The sequence below is a fragment of the Bolinopsis microptera genome, chromosome 9, assembly GCF_026151205.1.
Source record: "Bolinopsis microptera isolate Bmic1 chromosome 9, MBARI_Bmic_1.0, whole genome shotgun sequence".
Taxonomy (NCBI): Eukaryota; Metazoa; Ctenophora; class Tentaculata; order Lobata; family Bolinopsidae; genus Bolinopsis; species Bolinopsis microptera.
The window spans coordinates 5,362,069-5,384,055 of NC_087080.1; the positions used below are offsets into that span (position 1 = coordinate 5,362,069).

Consider the following 21,987-nt stretch of genomic DNA (forward strand, 5'->3'; position numbering starts at 1 on the left):
TTATAAACCGATCATTTTGAAATAATTTTGTATAATTTTCTTAATTTCAGATTGACATTTAACAAGTGTAGTCTTGAAGATTGAAGATCGATTTATACTTCTCATAAAATGTACAAAATAAACACAATAAGTCACAGGAATAAATAAAATTCATAAAAACCCGACAAGAATCTACAAACGACGACCTCTTCGTCCTCCCTTCCTTCTGGTACTATCAGTGGGAATGGGGGTGACATCCTCTATTCTGCCGATCTTCATGCCAGATCGAGCGAGTGCTCGGAGGGCATTCTGGGCTCCGGGTCCGGGGGTCTTTGATTTGTTGCCACCAGTCGCCCTCAGTTTGATATGAAGAGCTGAGATTTTCAGAACACGACACCTTTCAGCGACGTCTTGGGCGGCCAACATAGCAGCGTAGGGAGAGGATTCGTCTCTGTCTGCCTTCACTTTCATTCCACCGGTAACTCGGACCAAGGTTTCTTTGCCGGACAAGTCAGTCACGTGCACGAAGGTGTCGTTGAATGAGGCGAAAATGTGAGCAACTCCGAAAACTTCTTCTCCGTCTTTGACTGTTGGTCCGAGGGAGATGTTCGTCTCCTCCTTGGCAACCTTTCCTTTTCTTGGAGCCATGTTTAGAGCTTAGCTAAGTGCTACGGATATTAAGATTAGTATACTTGAATGTCTGTTTCACAATAATATAATATGCATTTGACAATGAAAGTATTAAGAATTACAAGTTGATAAAATTTCGATAACTCCTCATTAATTGATTGCATGATACCAATTATACTATACCCAACTTTTACTGGGGGCAAGTGAAAGAACAATATTAACACAATTAAAGATTTAAACTTCGCATAAACAGTTGACTGAAAATCAAGAATTAACGTAATATATATATATATATATATTTATTTAAATTCACCAAAATCTGATTACTGTGGAATTCAGTTTACGAATTATTACTTGTAAAATGAATAAAAACAAGCAGTTATAGTAAATTATTTGGCGTGAAATGATAAGTTTAAATGTTGAATCACTAATGTGCCGCAATTATATTAAAGCTTCCTGAAAATCATGGAAAGTGTCTGATCTTTTGATCTTTGATATGATTTGACACCCTCAGTAGGGACTTGAATATAAATTCGACCTCTTACATTCTCAGTCTCTTTTTCCTTTGGTAGGAGATGATATTGTCTTCTCATTTGTCACAAGACACGGCAACTACCTGAATGTCCTGAACATTATGGTTTTAACCATCGCTTCGATACTTGAAAATCTTCGCGAGGACCAGAATTTTTGATGAAATGTCAAAAATAATGGACAGCAAATTTTGTAAATTCATGCATTAGTCGCATGATTGATGATAGTAAGAAAAAAACAAAGCAAAGCAGCTTAAAACATTCAATTTCACAAAAGAAGGGGTTCCCACTCAAACCTGATTAGAACCTGAGAATAGAACATGGTTAACGGTTTAAACTTTGTACACAATATTTCCATCAATGTTTCAGAATTAAATGAAGATCAGCCGACATAAAAACGAGGGACGCAAGAATTGCCGTGGTTCGAGGTAACTCGCACCACCTACCATACCGAACCGTCAGGAAGATCGGCTGGAGCTTCTCCGTCTCTTCTTGTCCCGTTTTTGTCTCTTCGGACTGCTGTCGTCAGAGCTAGAACTACTGCTAGAGGACGATGAAGAAGGTTTTCTTTTGCGCTGGTGCCGGTTTTCTCGGCTTGAATTTCTCCGGGATTGTTTGTTTGACTTGCTTTTAGGACGGCTGCAGGAGCGACGTTTGCTGCTTCTTCGGGAGCTGTTTCTTGAACGAGACATGCTCTTCTTTCGGGACCGATCTACCGAGCGGGAACGGGTGCTGTGTCGACTGATCTTGCGGGTTCGTTCCCGGGATTTGGATCCACTTGTTTTCTTGGAGCGATTCCTGGACCGGGATCTACTGCGAGAGCTAGTTTTGCTTCTGCTAGTTTTGCTTCTGCTAGTCTTGCTTCTGCTAGTTTTGCTCCTGCTAGTTTTGCTTCTGCTGTTTGATCTACTTCGTGATTTTTCGGTGCTCCTTTCTCGACTGACACTCTTACTCAGGGACTTTTTCCCATTCGCAGATCTGAAGAAAAAAGTTTATTAAGAAACTTACTAAGTAACATAATACCAAAAGCAATAAAGTAAATTTGAAATTATTCATTAACATTCCTTCAAATGCTCTAGATGTCTTCCGTTTTACTGATGATCTGAAGAACAAAAACTAACTACAAACCGGCTTCTTGATCGGCTTCTTGAAGAGGACTTTCTACCAGCTGACGCAGGTTTAATCTTAGCTTTCTTTACTTCATCTTCAGAGGAACTAAGGTTTGAATAACGTTACGACAACAAAAAACCAAACTTAGTAAGATCAAGCTGTGTTCTTTAAAAGTTCTAACTTAAAAGCATGGGATACAAAAAACGCAGGCTGGGAACGTAAAACGTAAACTCGAGGTTAAATATCTTGATCTCCACAGCTTCAGAGATAAAGTGAAATTAAAGAAAGATCTGTACCTGTTGGCGAGGGTACCTTACCTTTCACCCCCTTCCTCCTCCTCCTCATCGCTGTCGTCCAGAGCGTACCGGGACATATCTTCCTCCTCCCCAGATTCTTCCTCAGCGGCTGGGGGCAGAGGATCTGATAGCTCTGCAGTGGTGGGGGTGGTCGCAGAGCTCTTCCTTCTGCGCTTCCTACCAAACTGAAGAGAGTTCGTGTTATCACTTAGGATAATTTGGGAAGCTGACTGAACTGGTGAAGGTGCACCAGTCATGTACGTTTTGTGCTAAAATAACAAAATCACTTTGAAAAAGTTGTTAACAGGAATTAAAAGGATTTCAAAGCAACTCACGTCGTCATATTCGCCATCACTCTCAACTTTATCATTGTACTCGATCTCTCCTCTCTCATTAAACCCGCCTCCTGCTCCTGTTCTCTCCTCTATCTTACCAAACTTGGGGGCGTGACAGATGTTGCAATCTGAAGAAAATAGTGTTATGGTGATGCTGGTTGATAAACAATTTTAATCTTACAGAGTTAGACTGTCCGGACTGAGAGGTGTCCGGAGACATCCGGCAAGTTGAACACTTGGTAATTCAGCATGCTGACACATATAAATATATTTTTTACCTGATCTGCGAGCCCAGTTAACATTCCCACAAGTGGTACACTGCCAGTCGTCTGCCGAGAACAGTCCCTTGCTCTTCTCTGCCAACTGTTTCCCGATTTGGATACCACCAACTTTCACTTTAGATTTGCCGACAGGTTTTGGGGCTTTACATCTGTTACATTCTGTTCTTCGAGCGTAATTTATATTGCCACATCTGAGAAAAGATACAGTTATACTTGAAATTGCAAAGGACAGTTTAGGAGTTACAACAAGAACAGTTTTATTGTTTATGCTAGGACCGTTAAAATCATGAAGAATAACAAACTACAAATATCTCAATCTTATTCTCAAAACCCCCTTTGCTCACCCTTCTTCGTCACAAGTCCAATCTCCCTCTGACATCTTGAAACCAGGTCCTTTGGCGGGCTTATCAAACTCATTATCCATGTCTAGTGTGGAAGTTGGTTAAACGTATACAGAAGGTATACAGAAGGTAGGGCCATCGGGATTACACATGGACAAATCTTAAGTAAGATTACATTTAAATAAAGTAATTTTCATAGTGTTTTAAAATAGAAAAGAGAAATCTTGAATAACTTTGAACGCGAATAAGACTGAAAGGTCAATAAATAAAAACCGCTAAATCATTGATAAAAGTTAAGCTTTGTTTCGTTTACAGGATCCTAATTCGGTCTTCTTCTTTCCAGACACCTTCTTCTTTCGGTTCTTCAATTCCTTCCTCTGTCTTCTACCTCCGGTCTTATCTTTCTTAGGCTGGAACCTTGCTAACCTATAAGTTGGCTCGATCTTGTTCATGGAATCTGCGTTATCGTAGATAAGAGCAAATCCAGTGGATCGACCGCCACCGAAGTCGGTTCTGAAGCCGAAAGGCATGACCACGTCAGCGGTCGTTCTGTACATGGTGGCAAGCTTCTCTTTCAGCTCCTCTTTGCTGAGGTTCGCCTTACCAGGGTGTATGATGTCAACTACCATCTGCCTTCTGTTCAGGATACGGTTTGTGATGAATTTTCGGGTCCTGATTGTAGCCATGTCTGAGGCTAGGGAGGGAAAAATTCACGGTTAGATTTGGATTATTTGAAATCTTTTTGCTGAACAAATTATTAAAACTTAATCATTTAAAATGTAATGATAATCAGTATATCACAATATATTACACAAATTTTCATACTTATGACTTGCAGCAGGACTCGAAAATGAAAAACAAATGGTATAGGTAACATAATAAAATTCATTTAATCAATTAATTATGGTAATAAAATAACCTAGATTACCAAAGTCAACGAAATTTTGTATCAATATGCAGGCATTATAGTGGACCGATTTGAAAATGGCCTTTGGTGAGTGTTAACCCAGGAGACTTCAGGATGATGTGTTATGATAGTGCAACCAATCAGATTTCGGTTACATTTAACAACCAATTCAATAGTTGACACTTGGTTAAAGAAAGAAACTTAAGAAAGCCAAAGACCAATTTCAAATCGGTGCACTACGGTTGTGTCTGAATTCGGTTTAAAAATATGTAGAATATTGTTAGAATTGACATTTGGTAACCTAATACAAATAAAGAAGGCACTGAGAAGAGCAATCAATAAGTTTTTACTGATGCGATGGAAACAAATCATTTGAAAAGTGCCCGCCTTACAAATTACGTATATCCGCTGATATATAAAGTTCAAATCACACACAATGTATTAAACAGTAAAGAGTAATGACTTAAGACAATTATTTAAACTTGATAAGAATAGTTGAGAATATACTGAATCTTTATTTACAAAAATACAATATGTAATGTAGCCAGCTTGTAAATTTCGATCGGCCAAAAGCGCGGCAGTATGGTTGGAATAACCGTAGAGTTATAGTCTTGAGACTTTCTCTACACGGATAAAAGGTACAATCGATACATAAACATTATAAATAGAGAAAAAGCCAGCATCTCAAAACCATCTTTTCTGATATAAAAATTTTATGAACACTCAATTCGTCCTCATGAATCATCTCACAGTGCAGAAATACCGAGTTTCGCGATATCAATAGTCAACTCTTTTCTCTGATCTAACAATGATTTGAACTTTTCCTGAAGACTCTTTTCTCTCTCAGTCTGACGCTGTAAATGATCTTGAAGTTTTTGTAATCTGTAGGGTATGATAGACTGTTCTGCTTCACGTAACTTTGAATAAGTTACATCTTCAACCGACACCGTGTCCAGTTGATCGTTAATCTCCTCGATTTGTTTAGAAAGAGCCATGCCTTTCGCCTGGTAACCTCCCAGAATGACCTTCAATTTCTTCTCGATTTTAGCTGCTTGTTTTGCCTCTCTTGTCATCAACTGTCGGTTGACATCCAACGCTTTCTCCAGGAACTCAATCCTATCTTTCTTACTAGACATAGAAGCCCGGGTGTATTTGCTCTGACCAACATTGAACATGACCTCTCTGTAACACTCCTCCCAGACTTGAGAGTAGGCGTCAATAGTTAGATCTCCGTGATTCATCCCCTTCTTCACAGTCTCGACCTCCTTCTTCAGCAGGTCGCGTGACCTTTCTAGTTCCTCGTCTGTGTAGATGGGGAGTTCTGGCTGGTTGCCGGATGGGGGAGGTTTGTTTCCCAGAGGGTGTTTCTTGGAGTCATATTTCAAAAGAAGAACCATCTCTTCTTTGATCTTCTCTTCTGCGGTCTGGAGGGCAGTTAGCTGGAAATCTCCAAGGTTGCTCCTCAATATGCTAGTGTTAATGCCACCTGGTCGGGGCAGAGCTCGCTGAATCACCTGGTTCTCACGTTTCCACTTCTCCTGAGCAGCACGACGTCTCTCCTCTACCGTCATCTCATCCAGGTCCTGCTGGTCTTCTATCAGGCTCCTCTTTTTTTCTTCAAGCTCTACCTCCCCCTCTTCCTCGGGTAATGCTATCTCGAAATCGTTCTGCGGTTTGGGCAGGTTGGTCAGACTTTCTTTTAAGCTGAGTTTTGACGTTCCGTTGAGCAGCGGGGTTTCACTTCCGTTAGTGTTGATACTCAACTGATCTCGAACTGACATGGGGGTTTGAGAGCCGTTCACTCGAGGAGTAGCGTTGAAGTCGCTACTGTCTACTGGAGTTCCAAGAACTGTGTTAGGGGTAGCCACCACTTTGGAGGCAGGGGTTGCACCACTAAAGTCAATGTCCTGGAGAGCAGTGTTAGTGCCGCCCTTTAGAGGAGTTTCTACATTGGTGAGAGCCAGCATGTTTGCTGCTTCCGCCATGATGCTGGTGGTTGTGGCTGGAGTCCGCGGAGTTCTCAAACCCGCGTTGGAACCCGCTGCAGGAGTGCTGAAGGTGTAGTTTGAGAGGAGCATGTTCGAGGCTCCAGATCCAGCCGCGCTTGCCTCAGCTGCTATGTTCTCGCTGGTTCTACCCATTTTCACCACTTCCTCTAGTTCCGACTCAGTGATCTGAGGAGAAGGAAGGACCAATTTAGATCGCTTTCTGCCTGGGTTGATCATGTTCATTTGGTTGAGCTGTCGAACTGCACCGGGAGCATCTCCTTCTTGGCGTTTTGTCAACTTATCCTTGTCCTTGTGTCGATTCCTCTGTTCTTCTTCGTCTCTCCTTTTCTCATCTAATTCGTGTAGACGGAGTTTCTTGTAGTTAGGATCCGAGACATCAATTGTCTCGGCAGACGTATCATAAAATCCTAGAGCTGGTTTCTTCTCAAAGGGAATTTCGGCATTGTAATCGATGAGGCCTTTTCTCAATCGTCTCTTCCTAACCTCAATCCCAGCAGCTTGTAACTCACGCCTCTTCTGCAATGTCGCTAATCTTCTAGCTTCTTCCAACTGCTTCTCTCGAGCTTTCCTCTTTGCCTTCTTTCCCTGTGTGTTAGCTAATCTCGCCCTGGCCTCGGCCAACATTTCTTTTTCATCTTCGTCCATATCAATAGGATCAGGACGAGCGGGTTTAGTCTCCGGAGCAGGATCTATCTCCCCAGGTCTCAACCTGTGAGCATCGTCATCAACATCACCATCCTTCCTCTGAGCTTCCCTCAACAAGTAGTCGTAATGTTCCAAACACTGAGCTGCGGTTCGGCCCACTAGCGGAGCTATAGTTCGCCACTGAGTTGGCATAAGTTTAGCCAAGTGAAGCAATTTCTCTTCTTCCTCGCGTGACCATTCTGTTTTCTTGATGCTTGGATCCAGCCACTCGTACCATCTCGCTTTGCACTGTTTAGCTGACTTACGATGAAGAAGCGATGCTATTCTGGACCACTGGTTCTTGCCGTACTTCATGACGGCTGCTTTGAGGATTTCATCTTCGGTGTTTTTCCAAACACCGCCCTTTATGTTAACTCTCGGCATTCTAACTGATATAATGGATGGTTAGTAAATAAAATTAATCTTCAATTAATACAAATATGAAATTAGATTGTATAATTTTAAGGAAACAGAATACAATTAAGCTTCTCAAAACCAGAAATCGTATCGAAATATCAATAATTTACACACATTATATTATCAACAATATTTCTTTCGTACATTTTGTAGATTTCAGTCAACAAATAGAATGCTTCTGTTCATGCACGTGAAACATGCAGCAAGGTCTCAAAATAAAACTGAAGACATCTATTACAAAAGACATTTTAGTTACAAAAAAAGAAATTTGTGGCAAAAGATAAATTTTCCCAGCTACAGTAGGCCTAAAAGGCGTGAGCGAGCTATTAAACCATTTTCGAATATATTTTAATCGAAAAACTGCAACTGCAAAATAAGTTTCTTCCCCAGGCTAGGAACTCTTCAAATTATAAGGGAAGATTACAAAAAATAAAGCTAAAGGACGTAAGAAGTCTGGCGTTTACGGATTTGGAGGAGGCTCGGTGTCGTCTTCCGGTCGTCGGAATTGATTCCTTAGTTGATCCATCATTTGTGGGTTCTGAGCTTCGAAATTTTCTGCCATGGATCGTAACGCTGGGCTGAAAGAAAGTTTTTTAGTAACAATATGCGAGCTATTGGGCTGCTAAACACTTATGTAGATGTTCGTAAGTTTCAATATGCCATACAACGAAAGATGAATATCTTTTTTTGTATATTTTTTCAAAGATAGTCCTGCATTTTTCACCTAAATATACTTACTTCCCCAACATAGCGTTGATATCAATGTTCTCAGGGACCCCACTAGGTCCTAAAGTTTCTCCACCTCCGACACCTCCACCTTGCATGAACTGATCTGCCATAGAAGTGAAAGCTTGTTGCATGTTAGGGTCGGTCATGAACTGCTGAGCCATGTTCATGAATGCAGGGTTGTTGAGGATTTGAGAGAAGTCCATGCCTGCCAAGTTGGGCATGCCGGGCATACCGGGCATACCAGGCATTGCTGGCATTCCTCCCATTGGGGCTGAAAGGCACGATTCGGTTAGGTTCCTGGTAACATGGATGTGGGAAATGTAATCTTAAAAGCGTAGTAGTACCGAAGTCAAAACGTGAAGTCGTGAATGTAAAACCCTTAAGTATTTACTTCTGCAAGACTTATTTCATATTCACCGCAAATACATTTCGATTATGAACATTTCTGGGACTCACCCTGTGCCATAACATTGGGTCCAGCACTAATCTTCTCTTTCACAGCATCTAAATTGTCCTTATAACTTTGGTTGCCGGAATCAAGTCTCAAAGCATTACTATACGCATCCTCAGCCTCAGGTAGTTTGTTCATGTTCAGATAAGCAAATCCCATCCTGGCATAAGCTTTGCTGTACCCGGCGTCCAAAACTAAAGCATCTTCGGCGTCTTTTACTGCACTTTCGTGTTGAGCTAACTAAAGATGGGTTATGGATTAGTGTATAATTTTTTAATTGTATTGCGTATACAAGGTAAAATTAGTGGAATCGATGGTATTTCCTTAATTCAGAGTAGCAAGTTAGAAGGCTAACCTTGGAATAGGCGGCAGCTCTGTTGCAGAAATATGTAGCCACCGGAACAACTTCGATAGCTTCAGAATACTTTTCGATAGCTTCCTCGTATTTGTTCTGTTTCATGAGATCGTTTCCTGTAAAAAACCTGATTCTACCTATGTGATAAATCAAAGATACAGGATCAATGCTAGACAGACTACAATGCGAAGGTCACACAACTAAATTTCAGGTGTTTCGGTTTGGAATGTGTGTAATACGTGGAAAAACTGTGTACAATCCAAACCTTCGTCCTTCAAATCGTTAGCCTTGGCTTCCTCGTCTTTAGTAGCAGCTTTCTTGGTGGGACGAGGTGGGAATACTCCATCGAATACATCTTGCAGTGTCTGATCTACTTTCAATCTGGAGGCATGCTCTGGATCTTTCACATCTACGCCGAGCGCCTCAGTCAAACACTGTGCTGCGACTGAAAAGTATGGTGGAATTTAAATAAAGAAATTGGACGAAGTGTATTAACAATGTCATGATATAGGCAGCTTCTGTGTAAAATTGGAATTTCAAAAATAAAAACGATGAAATCCTGAACTAGCTATAATTACTCGGATCCAAAATGAATAAAACGGCTAAAACCTTCTCAAACCTGCCATACTTTCGGCCGCTTCACCGTCGACGGCCTTACTGCTGATTAGGTCATCGAAGTGCTGCAAGATGGCAAACGAGAGCCTATCTTGTTGGTCCTTAGACATCGGCTAAAAGGAGGTTGATTAGATTTATTGGTGGTACCCAAACCTATATTCCATGGCGCTTTTATTAGGACGCTCGTGCGCGCGCACATTTGTTCGTTAAAATGTTTGCATTGAATTAGCACGCCACAAAAAGAGTAAAATCAGAAGACCCTTTTGAAAGGCGCGTAAAATATTGCCATTTCACACGCATTAATAAAGAGAATAGTGCCAGAACGTCATTTAGTCAAACAGATGAAGCAATTCAAATGATTAAAACTTAACAAATTATATCATATGATAAACCAAGGGTAATATGCAATGAAAGTGTTGATGCAACTAATAAACTGAAACGTCCAATCGAATAATAAATTCTTATCACAAGTTAAAAAGTGAAAAATTCTGAGAGATCATGTCTTTGATAAGCAAACTGTAAAAATGTGGGAAGAAATGTACGCCTATCACCAACCCGTACATTATATATAAATGGAAACGATAAGAAACTATGATACACTGTATTCATGCGGTTATTTTACAATACAAATTTACACAAAAATATAGCAAAATTCTGCCTTAAACCAGGCTTCAACGTGAAATGATAATCGATAGTCTACTATCTATAAGTAAACTGTACCCATATCAACTTATCAAGACTTGCACGAACACACATCGAGAATACACAAGCATTATTCTATCCCTGCAAACTGAGTAAGGGATCCATTACTGATGTGATAACATTTCAAGCAAACTGATATTTCTGACAACTGAACAAAACCATCATAACAATCCATAACAACTACGATAACATGTAACGAGAATACTCCGCAAGTCCCGGCTCACTGTTGCTTGCAACCCTTCATACTGTTAACAAAACTGCCCGATCTACTGGACCTGCTATCGGATACTTCCAGCATATCACCCACCAGACGCTGATCCGAAGAGAGGATGTCATCAGAGCTGGTCTGCAGGGAGGAGGTAGGTGGGGCTGTAGGGTGACCTGGTAGACTGATGTCTCCCTCTTCTAGGTGTAGCTGGTCTAGATACTGGATAAGGGTGGATTCCTGGGGTGGTGGTAGCTGTTGCAGTTTACTGTTTTAACTTTTTTTTATGTAAGGTATATATTACGACCCTTTGAAACGAAACTATTTGGATCTAAAGTTAAACGAGAATTTGATCAGCAACTATTTACCTCTGCAATGTTGTTGGGAATCTGCACCTCATCGTAAGACCTGTTTTGTTTTCTTGTGATCCAGGGATGATTCAAACAATCGTGGGAACTAAGCCTGTTCTCAAACTCGTATTGTAGCATACCCTGCAGTTAATAAGGGCGGATACAGAGTTGCTCACTATACAAAGTATACATTATACTTTTTACTTTATTAAAGGTAAAAGTCAAAAGCGAAATAGTCAGTGTTAACATGACATTTACCCGTAAATGTAGCACACACAGATGTACGATAGGTTTAATAGGTTTAATACCAAACAATAATTTATATCAAGCAATAATTTATATAAAGCAATAATTACGGTATACCTCTAATAAATTCTTCAGACTCTCCGGTAAGTAATCAGGTATAATGTATTTCCCCTCTCCGATCTTTCTGTACAATTTGAATACATTATCCGCGTTGAAGGGGTAATTTCCCGTCACAAAGTTATACAGACTAACACCTGCAGACCAAACATCAAGTTTCTGGCCGGAGAACACGTCTTTCCCAACAGCTATCTCCGGAGCAATGAACATGGGAGCTCCCTGGCTTCCTTTTATTGTGTCCGCTTGAGAAAAGGGGTCTAACTCCTCTGCCACACCGAAATCACAGATTTTTACCTGGGAGAAGGGTTTTGTAAGTAGCGTACGAGGAAACGTTTTGATTTGACACCGGACAGGTTGAAGGTTCCTAAAAAAACTTTCCAGCTTCTGTTCAATATTGATAGCCTCTTCTTGACAGCTGACCATGTCCAGAAAATTAATGAAAGAAGCGGCCGAACTCTGTATCAAAATTAAACTGGAATCAAACTGACACACATCATGAGATTAACTTACAGTCAAACTAACACACATCATGAGATTAACTTTAAGTCAAACTGACACACATCATGAGATTAACTTACAGTCAAACTGACACATTATATTATGATGAACTCAACTTACAGAATTAAACTTACAGTGTGAGATGGATCCAGCAGCAGGTTAGCAGGTTTAATGTCCTTGTGTATGATATGTCTGGAATGCAAGTAATGGAGTCCCTGGAATGTTTGGTAAATGTACTTGTGAGCCTGCCACAGAGGGAACTTCTTCTCCTCACTGTCATCCAACATGTCCTGAGAGGATGTCATCTTTAATTTAAATTTGTGATTTCCAGTTTGATTGCAAGAGATTGATTTTTAAGGAAGTAAATAAATAACTTTGAGAATGTAGTTACTAGAAAAGGAATGGTATAATTTGGTAATTTGATACAGTACGAAGGGTAAAAAGTGTACTTGTAACCAGCTACAATACCTGTAATGAGCAACAGCAGAATGTCATAAAGAGATACGTTTTCTCTTTTTCAACTTTGTAGTGGACATCGTACAACTCAATAATATTGGGATGTGGATTTTTAGACAGTTTCTGAAGAAAAAGGTTTTTAGCTGGCGGGTATTGACATGGAAATGAAATCCATAGAACTTGTGCTTTGTTATATTTGATAACTCTTTACCAGCGATGTGGTGTAAAATGGGTGAATATGGCCGCAGTAAATTGTGATTTGCCGTAAATCGGGTCACGGTAAATCAGGGTTTTACTGTACCTGCAATAAACTGATTTCACGCTTCATATTCTCTTCACCAGAAGGTATCTTCTTCAGTTTCTTCTTCTTCATAATCTTCACAGCAGCTCGACGTACTGTCTCAGTATCGAGAGCTTCTTTAACCTGGGATTACACAGGATTACACAGGATTAAAATTAAATTATAGATCCATTATCAATTATCATGGACCGTCATAATTGTTTACAGAAGTTAATGAAAACAATCATCTTTGCTTGAAGTCAGGGCCAGGGTTATCCTTGAGTCTTAATTATGACTAATTCGCGAGGTTCTCACCAAATTGATAGTAAAATTGTTTAAGTTTCGTGCATTTGAATTACGCTGACGCGTATCTTCAGTGAAGCTATTTCGCTCTTCGGAGCAGCGAAGGAAAAAAGTGCACACACAGTTGACAGCATAGGAGCGCCTTTCTTGAAATTGAATATACTGTGGGGTGTTTGGTTGAATATCAAGTGAGCGGTGGCAGTGAATATGGAGGCTCTGGTGATTTTGAGGAATTACAGTTGAGTAAGGAGACAAAATTTCCATGAGATGATCTTTGAGATTTGTTTCATTTATATTGCTGGAGTCGGTGATTTCATTGCTTATTTCAATGATTGGCATTTGAGAAAGATTTTTGACTAATTTCGACCTCTGTTTTGAATACAAGTCACATATGTAAAGAACATGCGACTCGTCTTCGATGGTCTCAACGCCCATACTTGATTGGCACCAACCACATAGTCTTTGCTCACGGGGTGTGTTGGAGTATCTGCCTCTTTCAATATGGAGATCATGTGCGCTGATTCTAAGTTTTGTGGTACTGTAACGACGAGAAAAGCCTTTGCATAAGTATAAGTAGGGCTCTCGGTTGAAGGTGTGTTTGATTGAGTGATAGAATGAAAGTTTAGAAGAAGTAGATTTTTGATATTGCCAACATTTTTTGAATTGATTGGTTAGAGCTTCGATGATTTTAGGAATTCTATACTTTTTGCTGCATAGTGGTTTGATGGATTGACTAAAATTTGACTGATTTATGAGGGAGTCTTTTAATAATTTGTGATCACTTACAGGGTTGGGCGCGGCTTTGTTAGCTGCATTTGTATTGAGAATTCGGAGAAGTACAAATTAACCAATTGGAAAAGCAACTCGTGCACGTATAAACAACTACTATTTGAATTAGTCTCCCATAGTTAAAACATCGGGGGCGAGAATTAAAAGAGTGGATTTATGTAAAAATAGATTCAGCTGCAAAGATTGTTCCACTATGCAGGACCATCTAACTGATTACCAAAATAACTTAAGTATTTTAATACATGATTTGGCGAATAATTTCCATGAAAGAAACACTCTCACGTCTAAAAACATGGATAGAAAAAGATCCAAGAGTAAAGACGCGTATTAATATAGAATATTCAATGATGTTAAAGATGTTATTTCAAGGAAAGCTTTCATTCGAGATTGTCACACTAGCAACTTCATGATAGAACAGACAAACAAACCGACACCTGAACTAATATGCAGGTAATGTAGCGTGACACACGGATTTTATCTGACTCTAGAAGATTCCAGTGAAGTCAGCAGAGTTGAGAAGGAGCGCTATAAAAGTACACAATCACCGTGTCACACTATAATCCTGCAGATGACGTGGTGGTAGAATGTTCAGTTGCTAGCGTCACAATTAAGAGAACAACAATAATACCTCCATATCTCACCCGCGCATAACTGCCCTCCCCTAGTGCGTCACCCAGCAGATACTTCCCGACAAACTTGGGGATTTGAGGGGTGGTCTCGTAGACAATGTCAGCGCTGGGAACCTTGTGGAAGATAACCTCGGGGTAGTCGTCGTTCTCGTCATCCCACGGATCTGATGCTCCGAGGTTGAAATGTACTAGGTCTTCCTCATTGAGCTCAGATGGGGTGGTGGTGGTCATCACTCATCATCTTTACATTCTACAGATTACACCTTAGTGTCAGGTGCTCTATAACATCATGGGACCTTTGGGGAGGTTTGTTGCTATTTAGTAGGTTAAAATTATATGTCTAATCTGCTTTTAAATCCCTTACATTCTTAGTAAACACACCATACTTTGAAATATCATTGAGATGAGAAGATCGAGAATTGGTGGTCAATTCTTGTTGTACCGCAAATATATTTATCAACAACTTTAACTCTTAAATAAAACCAAGCAACTTTGATAGATAAAAAATAACTTAATAAATTTAATTATCTTCTTCGGATCTCAATTTTGCTTGCCAGTTGGTGACTTTGATGTTAAGCTGTTGTGCTCGCTCGACGATATCTTTCCTCTTCTTGGCGCTGACATCATGGGCAATCTCTGCTGCGTATTTCTTGTTCTGCATCAACAGAAGTTCGAGATCTGGTACGTTGTGAACGACGAATTTAAGGAAACCGTCGGGCATGAGGTGCCTTGTGTTCTTGTTGGAGCCATATCCGATGCTGGGCATCAAGAACTGTCCCTTGAAACGTCTCCTGACCCTGTTGTCAATTCCCTTGGGTTTCCTCCAGCTGCTCTTGGAGAGCTTGGAGTACCTGTCGGACTGATGCCTGATGAACCTCTTTGTTCTCTTTTTGACGATCCTGGGTTTGACGAGGGGAGACACCATCTTGAGCTATACTGAGAGTTAAATTTGTTATTTTCAGAAGTTACCAAAAACAAAGGGTAATTAAAGATAGCATAGAGCATGCAAACAGAAAATAAAAACGTCTTAACTGTGATAATATAATACAGTAACAACAATTTTGATCAAATTTCCTGATTCCCAATAACATACGAATAGAAAATCAGTCATTAACAAATCAAGTTCCTCACCAAAGCTTTGGTGAATGGTGATGCGATTATTCATAAAATACATTTAATAAAAGTTAGTAAAATTGGGCATATTCGCATTTCTTTTCTGAGATATAAAACTCAAATGCTAACGACACATCATATCATTGCTTTCAGCCATAAAGATAAAACAAGAATTAACAGAATAAAAATTGTGTGATGATTAAAATTGACGAAATTTCATCATAACTTGTAGCATAATTTACAAAATATTTATGTAAAATTTAAATACATTAAAAATAAAATACAGTCAATCGGCGGTAGTTGCCGTAGCAGACAATATTATATCTGACATGAAAGGGGAAAAACAAAGTAGAAAACAAAAGTGCTCCAATCAAAGGTGAACAATGTCTCAGTCTGCCGAGAATTAATTCAAAAATAGGTACCAGAGGTAAAGATCACAAATCAATTACAGGGCAATACGTGTTGGTCAACTACACATCAATGCACCAACTGAGACATCCTTATGCGATTGTTCTCAATCACCTTTTCAACAACAAACGAATCATCCAGAGCGTTGGCATTCTCCAAACCAAGACCATTGAAAATACTTAGAATATTCATCTTATCGTTATATTCAAGGTCGGGCAACAATTTGGGTGTGATCAGGAAATACTGAGATGTTCCAGCTATGGTGGCAGCGTGGGCCATCATCTCGAACACCTTCCGTTCATTCTTAGGATCCATACCCTGGTTTATCTCATCCACCACCCTGAAGGGACAGTCTGTGAGCCCCTGCAGGGAAAGTAGGTAGAGAATTGTAGACACGGACTTCTCTCCGCCTGACTGATATGAGGAGGTAAGTCTTTTCATGTCGTCACTGTTACGGAACTGGACCCTGATGTCGATACCCCACTTGTCGTAGTCCTCGTGTTCTGAGAGTATAACTTCACCAGCACATTTCAGCCGTGCGAAGAATGATCGGAATTTGCCGTTGATCTGGTCGACGATCGTGGTGACGGGACCGTACCACTTCTCACGGACAACGTTGATTTGTTTGTCGAATTCTGAGAGTTTTTCTTGGTTAACTTCAACTTCCTGAGCTTCGGTTTCTATCTCCCTTTTCCTGTTCTTATACTCAGTTATCACCTGAAATAAATTACTGTTCTTTGAAAGTGGTATTATAAACAAATTTATGAAAGAATTATAAACAAATTATTATCTTTATATAGAAACAGAAAGTTAAACCTAAATTTAATGTAAGATGAAATTCTGAAAAAGAAGATCTTACCTGAGGATCTACTTCATTGCTGCACTCAGCTAGAGCACGTGCTTCATTCAGTTGCTGATCTAGATCGTTTACATCAGAACACGGATACCTGGCGGGATGTTTTACTATTAGTCACCAGGCAGTGTTAGCTAGTAAAGTCCTGATTTACTTAGCCACCAGTATTTGCCAGTAATGAAAGTATGTACCAATAGACAGAAAATTGCAGGACGGATGATACAGCAGAATTTTGAATCAATCAAAAGCTCTGACACCCAAAAAGCTCTAAAGTCTACTTACTGTTTGAACATATTCTTGTATTTGTTCGGAAGATTATCTCTGTCGAGACCACAAGCAGCTTTAGCCTCCTCCAACAATTCCCTTGCGTGATCCCGCTGTTTTTTGATCTGGTCGGTGTGATTATCCAGCTTTTCCTTGGCCTCTTGCAGTTCCTGTGTACTGGACTGAAGTTGTTCCTCGGCGTCTGATACTTCCAGAGAAACCTCTATTTTCTGAATTGTGGTCTCGTTTTTCTCGTTTAGCTTCGATTCAAAGCCAATGTAGAGAGTGTACATTTTCTTCTGTAGCGAAGTACATTTCAGCAAAATCTGCTGCGACTTTTGGGCACATTTAGCTTTCTCCTCCTCTAAGTTGATGGAAGAGTTTTCTAGCTCTGCAATCTTGAACGCTCTGTTCTTTATTTTGTCATCGATTGTTTCCCTGTGTCGTATCAAGTGGAGGATCTTGTTTTTCTCATCTCGATGAGTTTGATCTTTTATTCGTAACTGCTCTTGCTCGGCTTTAACCTTGAATTAAGCTGGGTTTAGAAAGGAACAAAAGTAGACAAATACTTAAACCCCTTAAAGGTGAAACAAATCCAGTCAAAATCACGACTACCATGTAAATATTTATGTAGCATTGACTACGTCGGCTCAAGTTAGAAAGGCGGCAGAAATTATCAATGACTGTAATGATTAAGTAACAATAAAATGTGTTCTAACAATTAATTCGAATTTCTAAAGAAAAGCATCAAAGTTTTAGTTACAAACTACAATGTACAGCCTACCTCATTGTAGCGAGTCTTTGCCTCATCAGACTCCTGTTGGATTGCTGTCAGCTCTGTTTGCAGCCTCTGGATCTGATTTGTGTCAACTGTCATACTGAATATCTTAGCACCTCTCAGCTGGCTGATAGAGGATATCGTGTCGTTAGAGTATCTTGATCTGCTGTTCTGGTACCGATGAGTTGGAGTGAAGTACAGACCTGGAAGTGGAATAATTGTGATGATTTACATAACACTATTTACGCTCGCAAGTTACAATATTGTTCCTCGTACGAGATAAAGTTTCAGTTCATTTGATAGTTTAGAGAATCAAGCTGAATTTTAGTCTATTAATTAAACATCAGTATCACTGATTTGGTCACCAGATATCAAAATCTACATTATATTTTGAGAAGCAAAATAAGACCTACCTTGGGTAATAACTGTGTTGATCTTATCAATATGCTTATCAACAGCTGCTGAGCCAATCGGAACAGTATGAATTCTATAGTACTTGCAGAGATATCTTTTAGCAAGAGGTGGACATTCAATAAAATCTACCAAGTAACCAAGAAAACCAAATGATTTCAGCTTGTTTACATCTAAGTTAGATTGAAAGTTTTCTTCTTTGGGGGCAATCACAGCATTGATGTTGAGTTTCTGTTTATCCCTAAGCTCCTTCATGAATAAGTTTAAATCGTCTGATCGTTCAAATATAAAAGCTTTTCTATCATTCCTTGAAATTATGCTCTCAATGTACTTTGCATTTGCTGTGTTAGGCACATTGATGATGAGCTGAAATGGTTCTAAAACTTCTCCCTGGAACATCCCTTTATTTTGCCGGAGCCATTCAACAGCATTAAAGGTATCTCGTTCATATCTTCTTAGATTTTCCATTTTCTGGTTACTGATGTCATTAAGCTTCTGAATCTGATTATTTATGCCTCTGTGCTTAGATTTTCTGGACTGCTCTTCGATTGTCAATTCATTGAGGGTGGATTCAAGCTGTCCCAACTCTATTGCTATGCTTTTACATTCTGTGATAAGGCTATCACGGCGAACTTTAAGATCCTGAGCAGATTGCAAATCATGAAGCTCAGCTTTGTAAGCATTAACTTCATTGGTGAGCTGATTTATTTTAGTTGTTCTGGTTTCAGTTTCAGCAACTTTGCTGTTGTACTCCTCAAGGATTTCATCTAGTTTTTCTTTATTAGAACTAAGAGAACTCTCAACAGACTTGATATTAGAGTTGATCTTGTTCAATTCATTGGTCATCAATTTGATTGTATTTTCAACCTCAACCTGCTTATTGCGTTTATCCTCTAACAAGTCCTCTAGAGGCTTGGCAGAATCTTTTAAAACTTCGACTCTATTCTGCAATGCCTGTTTTCCCTCACGAAGTTTCTGAAAATTAATCCTTGCCACTTCATAGACAAGCCAAGGTCGTTTAAGTTGCAACACTTCTATCTTTTTCAAATGGTTGCTTCTTTCCTCATGCTTGCTGACTATGTCCTTAAGGTAATCATTGCGCTTCATTAGTTTATCCAAATATTCTTCCTTAGATGCTTGAGATGTGATAATAGATTTGTGCTCGTTTTTGAGGGAGATAAGCTTGTGATGAAGTTCAACAAGTTCTTGTCCACCAACAGCACGCTCAGTTGATTCTAACAGCTGGGGAGGAGTCATCTTAGCAAATTCTGCTACCATATCTTGAGGAAGAAACTGACACAAATTGTTGACATCAATGTTTAACTTTTTGGCCAGGCTAGTGACCTCTTTCAAATTAACAGGTTTCTTATTTATTTGCCAGTCTGATTTATTGTCACGGGTTATCATCCTTTTGATTGTGTAATTCAGGCCATCCTTGTTATACAGCTCCAGTTCAATAATTGCTAGGTCTGCTCCATGTTTTACAAATTCTCCGACTTCTCTAGCTCTACCAAGAAGATTAGTCTTTCCACCAAGGCCTAAACAGAGTGCACAGACAATAGAACTTTTACCAGTGCCATTCGGACCAATTATGATGTTCAAATGTGGGCCTGTCTTAAATTCAACTGATTCATAGGTCACAAAGTTCTGCAGTTTTACACGGGCTAGAGATCCTTGGATCCATCCATCCATCACACAACTACCTGAAATGTCCGATTAAGTTAGACAATGTCAAAACATGATACATTATAATATATGGATAGCCACAAAGCAGTTAAACTCGAGAAAGGAGGACAACATACACTTGTGTTGAGTGTTAAGAGGATGAGTGATTTAAACACACTGTCCCATATGTGTCATCAAAAATTATGCAAATCACAACTTAGCCGACTAAACAACATGACAAAATTAAGAAGTCCTGGACTACAGTCAACAATGGAGAGTACATCCTTCAACCAAAGGGAGTCATCGAATGTTACTTACCGTTAGTTTAAAGGCTAATGTAAGAAACAGGAAGGAAATGGGGAAATTATCAATAGCTGGGAGTCACATGACCGTGGCCGTATAATGTACATACTTTGCTTCACTTTATCCTCAACAAGACTTGACCTAGCAAAACTAAGGTTCTTAAGCGTTCTTAAGTTGAGCCATGGAAGACACCCATCTCAGTGTACTGGTGGCCTTAGCAAGTTCAGGACAGGTCAACTGCGAGGATGTATATCTTAATGAACTCTAGTTCACCACAGGGATTGATCGCACATGACTAAGAAGAGACCTGCAACCTGACAAATAATACAAAAGACTCCTATCAGATATGTGGGAATATTCAAACAATATACACATAATATAGCAATGGCCAATTGGCTGACTATAAGGTCATGGCCTGAACTTTAATAGTCAAGTGATGCTAAAGCAGAGCACAAATATGTAATAAGTTAATAGATAAAAATACTGATTCAATGATTAAAATTATAGCTGTGAGTGTCAATAAATTACTGTGTCATAAAAAAAGGAACGATGTACACGTGATCTGAGATACCAATATCTCAATATCAAAAGGATAGTGTCTAGAAACATTCATAGTCCATGGTGGCAGATATCAAGTTAAACGAAGTTACACTGACTGGCAATGTATACGATTGCCGTCTCCCTCTCTCACCCCTGACCGCTATCAGGGTGCTCCTGAGGATTGAGAATCTAATCTATCAGATTGCAATGCGAATGAATGAAAAAATCGAATCAAATCAAATCAAATCAAGGACACTGACACAAACTTATTACAACACTTATAAATCTACACTTACTGAGTATTATGAATCGTGATGGAACTGTTTTTAAAGGTTAAAAGCCTGCCAAAACCCTGGCTCCAAACCATAAAAGCCTCAATATAATTTGATTTGAAAAGTGCTGATAAACGTCATCACCACTTTTAAAAACATTGTTCCTAATTACTACTGATTTGCGGATTCCATCCAATGATTACCGTTTAGAAGCCAACGGTGAAGTCGAAGTCACACAGATTTACCACAAATGAGACTGACTTCTTTGCTCAAAGGGTCTTGTGCTATTGGAACAGTCTACCGCCACTTGTGAAAGCTAGTGAGTCGGTTACTGATTTCAAGAGGGGCCGGGATTAGATGCCTTTCCTGGTACTACAGTCCAAAGGTTATCGACGTGTATGAAAGTACATTCACACCAATGATATTTGATGTAAGTGTGGTGAAGTGTCGGGGAACGTTAAACTCTTATAAGGATTCCCATTCTTGACTGCATGGAAATAATGCAGAATAAAAATGTACAGTTGGGCATGCATGAAGCAATACAAGCTTGTACACAAGAATGTAGGAATGTACAAACCAGACGGAGAGTTGAAGGTTAGATATACTGAAAACAAAGGATATAAAATATTCAAACAATATACACATAATATAGCAATGACCCTACATAAAATCAACCCTTTAAGAATTCAAAAAATTCCCTTAACAATCAAAAATTTTTTACCCTTGGCCTTGTGGCTCCAAGTTAAGATCTAGACTGTTTATATCAACAATGTTTTTTCTCGCACCTCTGTCTCCACGGAGAGAAATCACTGTTGTTCTGAGGATTTCAAAGCGAAGGCGCTTTCTTATGTATCCTACAGCGTCTGAGTACCTCTGGCCAGTGTGGTACTCCATCTTACTGGCCAGCTTCTTGACCAGTCTCTCAGCTTCACCGCCCATTCCACCAGAAGTCGAGAACACTAAAGGTGTGAAGCTTCCTTTCTTCACTTCAAGAACCCTTGCATTGTAACATCGCTTTTTCTCATTTTCATGGGACAGGTACATTGCTGGTATCGGTTTGCTTGCATTGGAGGGGGCTGGGGCATGAAATACCCTTACATCAAAAAATGCCCTCACTGAAGCATTCCAAATCGATC

General features: G+C 39.6%; 8 protein-coding genes across 10 annotated transcripts; all 8 read right to left on the bottom strand.

Moving 5' to 3' along the window:
- Positions 1-131: 131 nt before the first annotated feature.
- On the bottom strand, positions 132-654 carry LOC134820930 (small ribosomal subunit protein uS11A). Its single transcript, XM_063831595.1, has one exon. The coding sequence runs from the start codon at positions 625-627 to the stop codon at positions 172-174; it is 456 nt and encodes a 151-aa protein (XP_063687665.1). The 5' UTR covers positions 628-654; the 3' UTR covers positions 132-171.
- A 337-nt stretch (positions 655-991) lies between these two features.
- On the bottom strand, positions 992-3,727 carry LOC134820928 (zinc finger Ran-binding domain-containing protein 2-like). Of its 2 annotated transcripts, XM_063831592.1 has the most exons (7): positions 3,506-3,583; positions 3,159-3,352; positions 2,881-3,008; positions 2,567-2,730; positions 2,268-2,354; positions 1,591-2,117; positions 1,356-1,446 (listed from the first exon to the last, which is right to left on the bottom strand). In XM_063831592.1, exons 1-6 carry the CDS (start codon positions 3,538-3,540, stop codon positions 1,598-1,600), a joined length of 1,128 nt encoding a protein of 375 aa, XP_063687662.1. In that variant the 5' UTR covers positions 3,541-3,583; the 3' UTR covers positions 1,356-1,446; positions 1,591-1,597. The 2 variants fall into 2 exon arrangements, with proteins under 2 accessions (XP_063687661.1, XP_063687662.1); XM_063831591.1 differs by having other exon boundaries at positions 992-2,117; positions 3,506-3,727.
- Positions 3,728-3,760: 33 nt separating this feature from the next.
- Positions 3,761-4,193, bottom strand: LOC134820931 (small ribosomal subunit protein eS24-like). Its single transcript, XM_063831596.1, has one exon. The coding sequence runs from the start codon at positions 4,186-4,188 to the stop codon at positions 3,796-3,798; it is 393 nt and encodes a 130-aa protein (XP_063687666.1). The 5' UTR covers positions 4,189-4,193; the 3' UTR covers positions 3,761-3,795.
- A 179-nt stretch (positions 4,194-4,372) lies between these two features.
- Positions 4,373-7,499, bottom strand: LOC134820926 (cell division cycle 5-related protein-like). Its single transcript, XM_063831588.1, has one exon. It carries the CDS (start codon positions 7,484-7,486, stop codon positions 5,156-5,158), a length of 2,331 nt encoding a protein of 776 aa, XP_063687658.1. The 5' UTR covers positions 7,487-7,499; the 3' UTR covers positions 4,373-5,155.
- An 89-nt stretch (positions 7,500-7,588) lies between these two features.
- LOC134820929 (small glutamine-rich tetratricopeptide repeat-containing protein alpha-like) lies at positions 7,589-9,782 on the bottom strand. Its single transcript, XM_063831593.1, has 6 exons — positions 9,674-9,782; positions 9,320-9,499; positions 9,055-9,170; positions 8,705-8,939; positions 8,258-8,519; positions 7,589-8,097 (listed from the first exon to the last, which is right to left on the bottom strand). Exons 1-6 carry the CDS (start codon positions 9,777-9,779, stop codon positions 7,980-7,982), a joined length of 1,017 nt encoding a protein of 338 aa, XP_063687663.1. The 5' UTR covers positions 9,780-9,782; the 3' UTR covers positions 7,589-7,979.
- Positions 9,783-9,981: 199 nt separating this feature from the next.
- LOC134820927 (serine/threonine-protein kinase stk11-like) lies at positions 9,982-14,736 on the bottom strand. 2 transcript variants are annotated; one of them, XM_063831589.1, is made up of 7 exons: positions 14,257-14,736; positions 12,545-12,667; positions 12,256-12,366; positions 11,922-12,077; positions 11,290-11,583; positions 10,945-11,067; positions 9,982-10,816 (listed from the first exon to the last, which is right to left on the bottom strand). In XM_063831589.1, exons 1-7 carry the CDS (start codon positions 14,473-14,475, stop codon positions 10,592-10,594), a joined length of 1,251 nt encoding a protein of 416 aa, XP_063687659.1. In that variant the 5' UTR covers positions 14,476-14,736; the 3' UTR covers positions 9,982-10,591. The 2 variants fall into 2 exon arrangements, with proteins under 2 accessions (XP_063687659.1, XP_063687660.1); XM_063831590.1 differs by having other exon boundaries at positions 14,244-14,542.
- Positions 14,736-19,830, bottom strand: LOC134820925 (structural maintenance of chromosomes protein 5-like). Its single transcript, XM_063831587.1, has 5 exons — positions 18,074-19,830; positions 17,667-17,863; positions 16,901-17,406; positions 16,625-16,712; positions 14,736-16,482 (listed from the first exon to the last, which is right to left on the bottom strand). The coding sequence occupies exons 1-5, from the start codon at positions 19,761-19,763 to the stop codon at positions 15,835-15,837; spliced, it is 3,129 nt and encodes a 1,042-aa protein (XP_063687657.1). The 5' UTR covers positions 19,764-19,830; the 3' UTR covers positions 14,736-15,834.
- On the bottom strand, positions 14,765-15,169 carry LOC134821104 (large ribosomal subunit protein eL32-like). Its single transcript, XM_063831770.1, has one exon. The coding sequence runs from the start codon at positions 15,167-15,169 to the stop codon at positions 14,765-14,767; it is 405 nt and encodes a 134-aa protein (XP_063687840.1).
- Positions 19,831-21,987: the final 2,157 nt, after the last annotated feature.